The 15,201-nt window shown below is 34.2% G+C and overlaps 1 protein-coding gene across 4 annotated transcripts in view; it reads left to right on the forward strand.

The window, feature by feature from the left end:
• Positions 1–8,611: 8,611 nt before the first annotated feature.
• The window catches only part of LOC129470464 (myosin-8), a 32,592-nt gene continuing 26,002 nt past the window's right edge, over positions 8,612–15,201 (forward strand). For 3 of the 4 annotated variants that reach the window (XM_063629438.1, XM_055258320.2, XM_055258321.2), the window contains exons 1-5: positions 10,364–10,573; positions 11,563–11,706; positions 11,792–11,948; positions 14,885–14,912; positions 15,012–15,120. In XM_063629438.1, the coding sequence (XP_063485508.1) occupies positions 10,364–10,573; positions 11,563–11,706; positions 11,792–11,948; positions 14,885–14,912; positions 15,012–15,120 (648 nt within the window). Of the gene's footprint in view, positions 8,633–8,856; positions 8,901–10,333; positions 10,574–11,562; positions 11,707–11,791; positions 11,949–14,884; positions 14,913–15,011; positions 15,121–15,201 lie in introns of those variants that run through there. The other variant, XM_055258319.2, reaches the window with a different exon arrangement.

Genomic DNA, 15,201 nt, shown 5'->3' on the forward strand with positions numbered 1-15,201 from the left:
CTAGTACAAAATTGGAGAACTTACTCTGCAGACTTTAAAATTTATTACAAAGCTACAGTAATTAAGATAATGTGGTATTAGTGTAAGGGTAGAAAAATACTTGAATGGAACAGAATAGAGTAGAATGGAGAGTCTGGAAATAGATCCAATACATATACAGTGGACTTTTTACTAAGTTGCTAATGCAATTCAATGTGGAAAGAAAAGTCTCTGCAACAAATGATGATGGATCAATTAGACATCTGTATGGAAAAAAAAATAACGCATATACAACAATTAATTCAAGGTAGACAACAGATTTAAATGTAAATACTAAAATTATACATCTCCTAGAAGAAAATATAGGGGAATATCTTTGTAATATCATGCAAAATTTCTTAAACAGAACACAGCAAGCACTAAATATGAAAGAAAAAATGTTAAACTGGTCCTCTTCAAAGTTAAAGCTAATGCTCATCAAGATACTGGTAAGAACACAAAAAGGCAAGCCACCTACCAGAAAAAATATATGCAATACATATACTGAAAAAATGACTTATAAAGAACACAAACAAAACAATATTCTTTAAAAAAAATCCAACAAAAATGGGCAAAAGACAGACATTTCATAAAGAGAGTAATGAAAGCCTAATAACAAAACTAAAAGTTGCTCAATATCATTGTCCAGGGACATACATTTTAAAACCACAAAGAGATTCCACTACAAACCAACAAGAATGGCTAAATTTATAAAGACTAATGACGCTGAGCAACCACACTGCTCATATATCACTAGCGAGGATGTAAAACAGTACAGTTACTAGACACCTACCTCTTGATCCAAGAATTCCACTCCTTGTTATTTAACTGAAAGAAATGAAAGATATGTCTATAAAAAGATAAAAAATATATACCAGCAAGAGAACAGATGAATAAAATATGGTACATCCTCACAACGGAGTACTACTCACCAATAAAAAGAAATGAACTACTGATACATGCAAGAATGTGGATGAATCTAAATAACATTCCTCTTTGGCATGAGTCACATGAAAGGTCAGTTGTTTCCTTTGGTTGAAGAGAATTACAGAGTTTTAGAAAAGGCAGAGATGTCTTAAAGTGGCTGTAATTCATCTGCTTTTACTCACTGGAGAGAGAAAATAGAGGAACTCTTAGGGCAGAGGAAATCTTAGGAATTGTAAGCTAATTTCTGGCAAGGACTCTTAGAGCAGAAGGGTCATTGGGTACGGTAACTTAATGTTCACCCTGGGCTTAATTGTAAGTGGATACTAGCAAGAAGAGCAAGGACAAGGGATGTAAGCCAGACCTTGGAAGGGCCTTTACTCTAAGTTAAAATAAATGAGTTGTCACACAAGAATGGTGGAAGAGATATCTGTACATTATAGAAGGGTTGAAATATACCAATAATTAGGCTTTAGCAAAATATATCTCACAGTTTAGTATTCTTATATATGTTACCTATAAAAACTCTTTACTTCATTGTTTATTGCTATTTTAAATAAGATTTTCAGTTTTCAGTATATCTCAAAGAGAACCAGTGGAAAATGCATTATGCTGATCCAAATCTCAGATTAAGGCGAGTTTCAAGTTTCAACCACTGACCACATCATCGGAGCACCACCACTTAACAGGTGGCCACTTAATTAAATTACAAGTGACTGAATTGACAGTTGTTTCCAAAATTTTGCTATTAGAAGAAATGTTAAATGCACAGTCTTGAGCATCCTTCCTATTTCAGTGTGCTTCTGCAGGAAAGAAAGTGAGAAGTGAAATCACTGCGATTTTAAATTTCAAAAGATACAACAAATTTTCCTGGAAATTTACAACTTTACTCACAACATATAACATTCACCTCTCCGCACCACCATTTGCCACCATTATTATTTATTATTTTTTTGTCAACTTGATGGGTAAAATACGCTAGCTCTTTGTTATTTTATTTTGTACCTCTTGAGATTAAGCATGTTTTCATGTTTATTAGTCATATGTATTGCATCTTCCATGAATTGTCTATTTCTATCTTTTGGCTATTTTTTCTACTTGCTTGTATCTCCCTTTCTTTTCGATTTGAAGGAGATGTGTGTGTGTGTGTGTGTGTGTGTGTGTTTGCTGAATATAACTTCTTTATTTAAGTTGCTAATAGTTTGTCCAAGCCTGCCACTTGTCTTTCAATTTGTTTGTGTAGATTTTTTTAATCATTGAGAAGTTTTACATTTTTATGTGGTCAAATGTCTGATCTTTTTGCCTTATTAAAGATCTCCCCCTACTCCAACAGTATCAATATATTCTCCTATAATTTCTTCAATACCTCTTTGTTTTTATGCTTAAGGTGTTAATTCATCTAGAACTTATTTTTATAAATGGTGTCAGCCAAGAAAGTAATTTAATATTTTTTCAAACGGTAAGTCTCAATTTTAATTCACTGAATTGTTCTTCCTTTCCTCTAGTGAATCAGAAATGCACCTTTATCCTATACTAACTTGCTATATATACAAGAGTCCATTTCTGGACTATATTATGTTCTAGTGTTATACTTATCTACATTAACTATATATTGTTTTAATCTCATATTTTAAAAATGTGTTTTGATGTCAGGTAGGATGGCTTGTTAATTCATTGTGTGGTAAAAGCTTTTTATTCCTGGAAACTTGCTTTCTTTTACTTAGAACTCCACTACTGCAATTCTCCAACCAGAATACATGCAATATCTTTTGTCTGCTACTTCCCAGTCTGGCCATTTCTTATAATATCCAACACCCATTCCTGGAAAACAAACCAATAAAAGCAAATGTCTAAACAACAACTTATGTGGAATGTTAATAACAGCATTATTTATAAAAGCCAAAACTAGGAAGAATTCAAATGTCCATCAACTGGTGAATGGATAAACAAAATGTGGTACTTCTATATAATGGACTACCACATATACATTCATAAAAAGAAATGAATTACTGACACATAAAACAACATAGATGAAATTCAAAAAATTGAATTTCCTTCTAGGATATGAACACACAGCAACCAAACACACTCACAAAAGATAAAAAGTTAATAGCTAGATAAAATCTGCCTCCCCAGCACCCAACTTTCTACACCTGGAAGTTTAAAAAACAAAACAATTTGGGAGTTGAAATGAAAATGCTAAGGGAAATAAGCCAGACACAAAAAATTGCCTATTGTAGGATTCCACTTCTATACAATTTCTTAAGAAGGCAAAATTACAGGGACAAAAAGCAGATCAGTGGTTCTCCAAGGTTTGGGGTTGAATGGGACTTAACAGCAAATGAGCAAAAGGAAACTTTTTGGATTGATAAAAGTGTTCTAAAACTAGATTGTGGTGATGACTGCACAACTTTATAAGTTTACTAAAATTCATTAAACTGTATACTTAAAATGGATGACATTTAAGGTATGTAAAATTCTACCTAAATAAAGATGTTTAAAAAAAATACCCTGATCTATGAACAAAGCCACAAAAGAAATGTCAACTAATTCTAGAATGAGATATCATATAGGTGACAGTCACTGTTCATCATGCAATCAATCAATCAATAAACTACAGCCAAAAACTGGGAACAACCCAAAAATTTGCCTGCAGTAGAATGAATAAATAAATTATCATATTATCATACAATGTAATACTGTACACAATGAATATAAAACACAGTTACATGCAACTTCATGGAAAAATCTCACAACAATAATTTTGGGCAAAAGAAGTAAGATACTAAAAAATAAATTCAGTTGTATTCACATGAAGTTCAAAACCAGCAAAACTAAACTAGGGATGCATATACAAATTTTAAAACATTAAGAAATGCAGAGAAATAATTATCATAAAAATAAAATCACAGTAACCTTTTAAGGAGGGAAGATATGAGTTATAATACAGAAGATCATGAGAGTTTCGTGGGGTATTGGATACTATTTGAATTGTTTTATTACTTACATCCACACACACGAACACAATCACAGGAACCACAATCCTCATTCCCATTGGGCGTATTAGGATATGAACACATCACAATCACACACACTCACAAAAGATAAAAATAATTAACAGCTATATGAAATCCACCTGCCCAACACCCAAATTTATACACCTGGAAGTTTAAAAAACAAAATGCTTTAAATAATTTGGGAGTTGAAACGAGAATCAAAATTTTAAACTAATTATAAATAATTAAAACAAATCTAAGGAAATAAAGCAATTGATAAAACTAAAAGAAAATAATAAATTAGAAAATAAAAGCTATTCAGTAAAACTAAATGAAAAAGATAAAACTTTGGCAAATATGATTTAAAATAAAAAGAATAACATTAATATAAATAATAAAATGAAATAGATGACTAAACTGAGATTTTTTATTATAAAGAGATATGGACGAAAAAAGACCCGAAAATATAAAAACTCACACAAAATAAGTAATTTTATAGGAAAATATAAATTATCCAAATGGGCCAAAAGACAAGTAGAAACTCTACAAAGACTAATCAATAATCATAAAAAAACTCAATAAGAGTAAAAAAATTATATTCCACAAAGGCTAGAGGTCAAAAGAATTCCATGGAGGAACTCTATCAAACTATCATGGAACAGATAATTCACATCTCAAATGCAATGTTATAGAAAACACAAACAAATGGGAAGCTGCTCAGTTTATTTTACAAGACTAATATGATCCTAATATCAAAACAAGAAAATGATAGCACACAAAACTTTGACCTAGTCATATATGAACTCAGATGTAAAAATTCCAATAAAAAATCAGAAAACTGAAAGTAGCAGAGAATTAAACAATATTATATCAATAGCTTTTATTTCATGAATTCTAGGGTGGTAAAAGTGAGAAAAACCTACCATATAATTCACTCCATTGATAGGTTAGGGGAGAAAAACAGTAATCTCAACAGATCTAAAAAAATTGGTAAAATCCAATTCATTATTTGTAGACATAATTCACATACCATAAAATTCACAATTTAAAGTATATAATTCGGTGGTTTTTATTAGATTCACAAAGTTATGCAACCATCACTATTAATTCCAGAATGTTTTCATCACCCCAAAAATAAACTTCATGTCCATTTTCAGTCACTCCCCAATTCTCTTCTCTCCATATCCTCTGGCAATCACTAATCTATTTTCTTTCTCTATGGATTTGCCTATTCTGGGCATTTTAGATCTACAGAATCATCAAATATGGGCCCTTTGTGTCAGGCTTCTTTCACTTAACATAATATTTTTAGGTTCACCCATATGATAGCATCTAACTTCATTCCTTCTTATGGCTGAATAATATTTCATTGTATTAATAGATTCCATTGTAGGATAAACAGGATTTTGCTTATCTACCTGTTGCCTGATGGATATCTGATTGTTCCCACTTTTTGGCTATTATAGATAACGTTGCTATGAACTTTATGTACAAGTTTTTATATAAACATGTTTTCAATTCTCTTGGGCATATACCTAGAAATAGAACTATTTAACTCATTTTTATGATCAAAATGATTAGCAAACTAGATACAAAGTATACAGTAAATATTATGTTTGGTGAAATATCAGATGCAATCCAATAAAAGTCAAGAACAAGGTAAGGATGCCCTTATCTTGCACAGGATATCTACACAAGTATCTCAGTATTAATACTATATTAATACTATTCAACACTGTCCTAAATGTCATAGACAATGCAATAAGAGAAGGGGAAAAAATAACATATAAGTGACAAGAGAAAGAAGACACAAATTGTGATTATTTGTGCATGACACATTGAAAATCCAAGAGCATCAAATAAATTATTAGAGGTGATAAGAGAGTTCAGCAAGAGGGCCAGATAACAGTTAACACAGAAAAGTCAGTAACTTTCTGAAACACCATGTATCTGTTAGGGATTGTGTTTGTATGTAACAAAAAAAACCTGAGTAAACAATGCCTCAAAAAATTAGTGCTTTACTTTTTTCTTCACACAATGAAATTCAGCTCACAGGTGTCAAGGCTAAGGTCTCCAAAAATCTCTTGACCTTTCTTTTAAGGCTGTATTTCTAGCCATTACATCTGTGTTCTACGTAGGAGAAAGATAAAGATAGGAAAGAAAAAGGTAGTATGAGCAAAGTCTACCCTTTTTTAGAAAAGAGCTTTTCTGGAAGCTCCACCCAGCAACTTCTGCTTGCATTTCATTAGCCAAAACAGTGTCATATGGTTACCCTACGCTGAGAGTCTGAATATAATAATATATAGTTTGGCATACTACTGCCACAAACAAAAGTGAAGCTCTGATTATGCAAACTTGTATGCCACATGCCAGTAGTAACCAAGTAGAAAGTGTAATAGAAAAAATAATCCTACTCAACATATCAACAAAAAACTATAAAATTTGTAGGAACAAACCTAACAAGGAATATAAGATCATTATGGAAAAAACTTTTTAAAATGACTAAAAAATATTTTTTAAAAGGACTTGGAATAAACAGGAAAATATATCATACTTATGAACTGACTCACTTTTATAAAGCTATCAACTCTTATCAAATCAATTAAATCAATTTAATCAAAATCAAAATCCCAATAGAATTTTCCATATAACCTGAAAAACATGATTCTAAAACTCATATAGTAGAAGGTAAAAATTAACAGGACAACTTTGAATAATTAGGGAAAATTGGCCCTACTGGTCTTCACAACCTATGCTATCGGCATAGAAATACAGTACAAAATATGGAATCCAGAAACAGATTACATACACACACACACACACACACACACACACAGCTGGATTACAAATCCCACTATTTTTAAGCATTAGATTGAAAATACAAGATTACAAATCTCACTATTTTGTAAGCATTAGATTGAAAATACAGAAGAATATATGTATGACTCTGAGTTCTTGAGTTAGAGAAAGTTTTTCTTATATAATACACACAAAAAACCAAAAATATAAAAGAAAAATTTTTATAACTCTGACTACCTAAAGATGTAAAACCTCTAGAAGACTGAGATCCCACAGTAAAGATCATTATTAAATCAGGAGAAACTTTTTAGAACTTGTATAAAAAAATTATTACAATCTTAAACCTATGGAATTTTACACAGAAATTTAAAAATGAGTAATATCAAAATAATCCAGCGATAGAGGGAATGGTGAGAACATATATGAAACAAGACTGACCATGGACTGATAATTATCAGTGCTGGATGATGAATATACTAGGTTCATTATGCTACCCCCTCTACTTTTGTATACGTTTGAAATTTTTTCATATTATTATTTATGTACTAACATGGCAAATGATCCAAGAGTGTAGAATGAAAAAAGAAAGTTCGTAAATAAATAAACTATAATACTATCTATATTTTAAACATCTATATGATATATTATAAATTTTCTATGGGCCAATTTCCTTAGACCAGTTTTACTAATTTATATTTTCCCAGAAAATACATATGTAAATGTACAGAAAAGGTCTGCAATATTACAAACCAAATGGGTATCCATAGTTACCTTGGGAGAAAAGGGAGATACCAGCGCTGTGAGTGTTCATCAAAGGGAAAATTTAGCTTTAATTTTTATGTAATCACAATGTAAGAGGTTACACAACTGCAAATATTTACCAAACTCATAGGCCTGGAATTGTTCTGCATCCTATCTGTGGTGGTGGCTACATGAATCAATACATGTATAAAAACTCATAGAATCATACAACAAAAGAGGTAAATTTTATTATAAAGTTTAAAAAATTTTTAAAAATACAAGCAAAAAACCTCATAAAACTGTCACTTTAAAAGGGTAAATTTGACTCTATGTAAATTATACCTCAATATATCTGACCTTAAAAAAAGGAGTTTAATTTTAAAAAATCATAATTTATTTAAAGAATAGGGTATAAATTACATTAGTGAGATGATACATTAATTGTTAAAGCAGATTACAAGGCATACATGTACTATATATGCATCTATAATATGATCCCACTTATATGCCTGTATCTTATTTCTGCATTAGAGATTACAGAGACTTTTTTTACTTACCTGTATTTTTTTCTGTGATAAACACATATTATTTTCTACTAATAATGTTTTTCAATGTTAGATGAGTGGGCACTGGCCCAATGGTGGAGATTCAATGTAGAATCTCTGCTGTCTAAGCCTGGACTTCAAGAGTGAGCTGTCTGTAGTGGCCCAAGGGAATGCAGTGGGGGGTTCCTGTGGTAACAAATAAGGAAACGTGCTTAAGGCCCTGACAGCCATGTGTCCCGGGTATCTGATCATTTGGCTACCACAGGCGTGCATGAAAGAGTTTGCCAAATTGAATATAGCTCTTAAGAACTTACTCTGAGGCCCCATCAGGCACTGTCAAAGATTCCCTTCCCAGCACACTAGAAAGCATTCTCTGCTGGCAGATCGGTCTCTGTCAAATTATTTATAGGAGATTGGTTTGCATACTCAAAATGATATGAATACTTCTAATTATATCCAAACATGACAAATGTCACTACAAACTATGCTGAGGGTTCATGTTACCAAATGTCTTGCCCTAACAAAGAGGAGGTAGTTGCAGCATCAGCACATTAGTTCCTATATAAGCAGGACTGACCCTTGTGCCTTATCTCCACCAAGAACCCAGAGGTAAGTGATGAGGGCCTTGGAACTCGAAAAACCCCAGGTGGGGCAAAAGGGCTGACCTCGTAGCTATCTGTGGGCATTAAACTGCTCTCTCAATCTTAACTTTTGTCTTCATAGAACCAAGCTTTAGGGTAGGGAAACTTCAATTCTGTGACTATAATTTCAATTCTGTAACTATAATACTGGAATTTCGGAGCATCACTAACAAGAAGCTTGTTGTTTTACAGAGTGGAACACTTCTGAACCTGCATTTTCATCTGGAACTCCAGAGGTAAGACTTGGCTTTATTAATTTATTGATGACAGAGGGGATATAGTCTAATGAAGCTGTGAACAATCCTTAATTATACACCATTTCCATGTTTTTGCAGTCATATCAGGAAAGATTGTTTCCGAATGAGTGTTTATAAATACAAGAAAATAACTTTTTCAAACTGTCTTCTCCTCAGAGACTATCCTCATTTGAGTTCCAAGATTACAAGACCGTTTAGGACAGAATTAGCTTTGACAGTGAGTTCTCAGCTGTGCTCAGAACTGTCCAGCGGCAACAGACTAGTCCATGCCAGTCTTCTTCTATGGCAAAGCATTGAACACTTAAGACGTTTTATAGACACTTTTAAAGACCCCAGAAAGAGTCTTACCTAAAAATATAAACACAAACACCATTATTAAAACCATTATATTTTAGCTGCCTTTGATGATTCATTATTTGTTGTTAGAAAGACTTATTATTATTTACTTAAAAGGTCTCAAGTGTTACATCCACGGGGTGTAATACCATGACTAATTACCATGACTAATTTAAGAGATCCTGCCCTTCCCTAAGTAACTTACTAATTGAAAAGAAACGAAAAACTCAACCAATCTAACATGTCCACATTGCAGAGGCCTATCTATTAATCAGAAAACAAGGGCTTGCATGCATGTGATGTACTCTTAAACTTTTTTCTCTGTTTTCTGGGTGGAAAGAAAAGAACCCCATGGAATTTATGTGGGAAGAAGGGCCTTTGTGCTGAAGCTCTCATTCCTCTGTGGTTAGATCTGTTAACTGACAGCTGAAATCTCTCATGTCAAAAAAGATTTTGGAATCAAGGCAATGCTAAGTCTGTTGGGAACAAGCCAAATGACAAAAAATCCAGAGTATTAGAATGTATTATATTCTTCTAACAATCCACTGAGAGATATAACAACAAATATCAACATAAAGATGTTAAAAATAATTATTTGCTTTATGAGAGAAAATGGTCATCTTAAAAGGCAAAGGTTTTTTGATAGCTTTGAAAATATGAACCTTCATTTGAACAAGACGAACTTTCCTTTCTCACTATATGATTGTCCTGGCATATGGCATAGACAAACATTATGCAGAAAGAGGAGAGGGAATTAAATAATGACAGTTGCTATAAAACAATCCGTCAATAGTTTTAGCTGTAGAGGTTTCATTCTAATTCAATTGTAGGTACCCTATCCCTGAGGATCAAGATATGTGACCTGGAAAGGAAATTCACAGTCCTAAAAATGAAATCTCAAATTACAGTCTCACTCCAAACCTGTCCTTTAGACTATGTCAGAACACTGGGGAGTGCCAGTTTGGAGGAATAGTTACAGCACAGGCTATGTTCAACATTTCTTTCATTTCAAATCCTAACTCACATTTGTGACTTCTGCTTTTTATTTCTCTCTCTCCCGTTTCTTTCCTCCCTAGGCAGAATCCTTTGCTAAATAAATCGCAGCCATGAGTGCAAGCTCGGACGCTGAGATGGCTGTTTTTGGCGAAGCTGCTCCCTATCTTCGAAAATCGGAAAAGGAGCGGATTGAGGCCCAAAACAAGCCGTTTGATGCTAAAACATCTGTCTTTGTGGCGGAGCCCAAGGAATCCTATGTGAAGAGCACTATACAGAGCAAAGAAGGAGGGAAAATAACTGTAAAGACTGAAGGTGGAGCAGTAAGTGAAAACAGGGAGAAAATACTCCCCATTTTATTTCTGGGTTCAAAAGTTGAAGCCTAACTTACTGGGAATCTCCAAGCCTGTTGCCAATGCAAACACCCTTCTAGTCAGTGTAGAGACATCAGATGTGGAAGGCAAAAGGAATTCACAGCAGTAACTTCATGTCTTCCCTTCCCAACTTCGCACAGGACCTCACCCCACTATGTATGGCCTTCACCATTTCCCTTCAATTCCCCACTTCCTAGTCTGAATCTCCAAACTTGAGAGAAATGAAAACAAGCTCCTCCTATCAGAAGTTAAATATTTACTTAGTTAAATAATGTATTAATATCCCCATTACTTCCAAAAAAACGAAGTTTCTTAATGAATGAAAGAAAAAAATAAAAATTTAGCATATTAAAATAAGAATAAAAGGATATAAACTGATAAATCTGGGATAAGAGAATGTGGGAGGAAAAAAATCTTTTAAAAAGATAGTGTCCCAGCTCATCATAGGAAACAGGTTTTCTTAACATTAAACTCTGAAATGAATATATTTCATGCCTTTTTTAAGAGGACATTAAATAATATAATAAGAAGTATGTGTGATTATAGTTTTGTACCAAAATATACAGGCAAACATAAACCCTACCTCCAACCATTAAAACAAATTTGGTCTCGGCCAGGTGCAGTGGCTCACACCTGTAATCCCAGCACTTTGGGAGGCTGAGGCAGGTGGATCACCTGAGATCAGGAGTTCGAGACCAGCCTGGCCAACATGGCAAAACCCCGTTCCTACTAAAAATACAAAAATTAGCTGGGCATGGTGATGGGCACTTGCAATCCCAGCTACTCGGGAGGCTGAAGCAGGAGAATCGCTTGAAGCAGGAAGGCAGAGGTTGCAGTGAGCTGAGATCGCGTCACTGCACCCCAGCCTGGGCAACAAAAGCAAAACTCTATCTCAAACAAACAAACAAAAACGAACTGGTTTCTTGCTTACTCACCAGACTCTAACTGTCAGGGAAGACCAAGTCTTCCCTATGAACCCTCCAAAATTTGACAAAATTGAGGACATGGCCATGATGACTCATCTACACGAGCCTGGAGTGCTGTACAACCTCAAAGAGCGCTATGCAGCCTGGATGATCTATGTGAGTGTCTGTAAACACCTTTTTATTTCATGTCTCTCTCTGAGTAAAAACGAGATCCAAATGATAAATGTTCTGATCTTCCCAGACCTACTCAGGCCTCTTCTGTGTCACCGTCAACCCCTACAAGTGGCTGCCAGTGTACAAGCCCGAGGTAGTGGCTGCCTACAGAGGCAAAAAGCGCCAGGAGGCCCCGCCCCACATCTTCTCCATCTCTGACAATGCCTATCAGTTCATGTTGACTGGTGAGTGAGTGAGGCATCTATTTACAGAAATGTGTAAATAGAATCTTTGCGGAACAGACAGACCTATTCCAAGCCTCATTTTATTATAATAATACATTCTAGCCACATGGGGCTTTACCGTTTTCAAAAAAACTTTCACAGCTGTGACATCTTATGCTCTTCCCAGCAGCTACCTCCATTTTACAGATGAGTAAAGTGAAGCTCACTGAATTCACTGTCCTTCCCAAGCTAACACAGACAGTTAAGTGGGAGCCTAGCTGAAACAATTACTAGACCACTGTAAACATATTTATTGTTTTCCATATTTTTTTACTTTCCAATTTGGATAGAAAAAAATGTTCAAATAGACTTTTTAAAAATACCCAGGCTCACAGCAATTAACAAAAAGAGTTATCAGCCACAGCTGGAAAACTTTGTGAATTCTTATGTTTATTTTTGAATGACACAGCTAATATTGCCAGCCTTTAAGGGTAAAACATGAGTAAAGAAAGCTAAGATTTTCCCCCCAAAGATTTGAAGCACTTTCCTATTTCAATGAAAGGAAAAAATCTTTTCTGAGAAAAATGTTTAAATTGTATCAAAATCTGTTACTCCTGCCTTACCAAGACATAAACAACCAGCTTTGAAACGCATTATAGGCCCAAATACAGCATTAAAACCTTTTATCGTCACACACCAAATGCACTGCCTTTGGAAATACTTTCTATTCCTGAGTTTCCTGCTGTTCCATGGAATTTTGGAAACTAAGGTGTTTTTTCTTTCTTTTTGGTTTGTTTTTTGCACTTGTTTTTAAATTGGCTTTTCAAGGGGCAGAATAAAGAGGAAGGGATAAAATAGGCATCTCCCATTACAAATTGGCCATCAATTCTACAAGGATTCTATGCCAGTAAACTGTTCTTTGATTGTCAACAGAAGCTAACTACCTCCCAGAAATTATCCAAACGCTGGCTCATTTCAGAGGTTTTAATACTCAACAGCTGCATTTACACAGCTATGTACACCACCCCTGTCCTCCCACTCAGCAAGCTCCCCGCTCCCCAGGGTTTGGGGCTGCTCCAAATTCAAGGTTACTTATGGCTCCCAAACATGATTTTTGTACAAAATGGTGCAGAGCTCTAGCCTTTGAGCTGGTGAATGTTATTTTAGCATTGCCAAGAGACCAGAACACTGTTTTCTTATCTGTGCTCCCACTAGATGTGATATAATCTTCCACGGTTTTGCTTATACTAGAAAACAAATCTATCTGAATAGGATGCAAAATCTGCATCGACTTCCCTGAAGAGAAGGCTAAAGTTTTCTAAAGTCTACGTCTATATCTACATCTAAATAACATCCAGATTTGTATCTATTTTCCCTCAATAGATTTTTAGGTTTTAGAATTCTCTAAAATCTATAATCTAACACTATAGAATTAGAGATTTAACAAATCAGCAAACTGATATAAATACAACATATCAGTCACATAATTAGTGACATTTGTTATTATTTAGAAATGCACATAAGATTAAAAGGAAAATAAAAGCAGATGAACACAAATATTCACAATTCCAGACCCCTTCCTTATTTAGTATTGCCAGAAGTCAAATTAATGACATCAAAAGCTGGGAAGAGGCCAGGAGGATACATTTGACCTTAACTAGCTATATACTTAATATTAGAAAAGTCACTTCCTCCTTTACAGGTCTCGGTTTCTTTATGCCTTAAATGTAAGAGTTGGCCTAAGCAATTTCTAAGATCTTTTATGACTTGAAAATTCTGTAATTCTAATTGAAGTATTTATAAATAAAATTATAAGATGTCTGGGATTTTCTTTAAAATAATTCAGTGAGCTTGGGATGGGGTATAGATGATATAAAATTGGCCAAATGTTAATAGCCATTGCATCTGTATGATGGGCATATGGAGACTCATTATATTATTGTCTCTACTTTTGTATATGTTTGAATTTTCCATAATAAATGTTTTAAAAATTAATCAAATATGTACCTTACATTTATTAGGATGTTTACTATCAAATAATCAGAAAATAACAAATTTTGACAAGAACTGCGGAAATTAGAACTCTTGTGCACTGTTGTGATCATGTAAAATGATTCAGCCACTGTGGAAACAGTACAGTAGTTCCTCAACAAATTAGAAATAGAATTACAGTATGATCCAGCAATTCCACTTCTGAGTATATATCCAAAAGAACTGGAAGCAGGGTCTGGAAGAGACGTTTGTACAACTATGTTAATAGCAGCATTATTTACAATAGCAAAAACATGGAAGCAACCCAAGTGTCCATCAACAGCTGAATGGATAAGCAAAATGTGATATATACATGCAACAAGATATCCTGCTTTTAAAAGGAAGGAAATTCTGACATATGCTAAAATATCAATGAACCTTGAGGACATCATGCTGAGTGAAATAAGCCTGTCACAAAAAAGACAAATACTCTGTGATTCCTCTTACATGAGGTACCTAGAGTAGTCAAATTCACAGAGGCAGAAAGTAGAATGGTGGGTGCCAGGGAATGGGAGGAGTAGGAGATGGGGAGTTAAGAGTTTAAGGGACACAGAGTTTCAGTTTGACAAGATGAAAAGAGTTACGGAGATGAAGGGTGGTGATGATTTTACAACTTTATGAATGTACTTATGGCCAGTGATCTCTACACTTAAAAATGGTTAAGACGGTAAATTTTATGTTATGTGTATCTTACCAAAATTAAGAATTAATAAATACAAAAAGGAATAGATGATTCTTTGCTCTCATTTTCACAAATTTTACAGTGAGAAGCAATTGGCTATTCTGGAGGATAAACACAAAACCAAAACCAAAGGTGACATCTTCAAAAAGTTAAAAAGAACAAGCTGTGTTTGATCTGAACTGATTCAATACTCTTCATATTGAATATGCATTTTTTTAACTGATGATTTTGAATTCTTTCACAGATCGAGAGAACCAGTCCATCCTGATCACGTATGTGATATTTTTTTTCTCTGATTTGCAAGGATTGTCTTAGATGTTGACAATGCAGGCCATAGTTCTCTGATCTCTTCTCTGATTTCTGTTTGACAGTGGAGAATCTGGTGCCGGAAAGACTGTGAACACCAAGCGTGTCATCCAATACTTTGCAACAATTGCAGTTACTGGAGAGAAGAAGAAGGATGAATCTGGCAAAATGCAGGTAGGTCTGGTAGCCAGAGTCAAAGCCTCTGTCAAGGCTCTCAGACATCTGGAGTCCCAGATGTGAGAACTGCTCCTTCCT

This window comes from Symphalangus syndactylus, chromosome 20 (genome assembly GCF_028878055.3).
Source record: "Symphalangus syndactylus isolate Jambi chromosome 20, NHGRI_mSymSyn1-v2.1_pri, whole genome shotgun sequence".
Lineage (NCBI taxonomy): Eukaryota > Metazoa > Chordata > Mammalia > Primates > Hylobatidae > Symphalangus > Symphalangus syndactylus.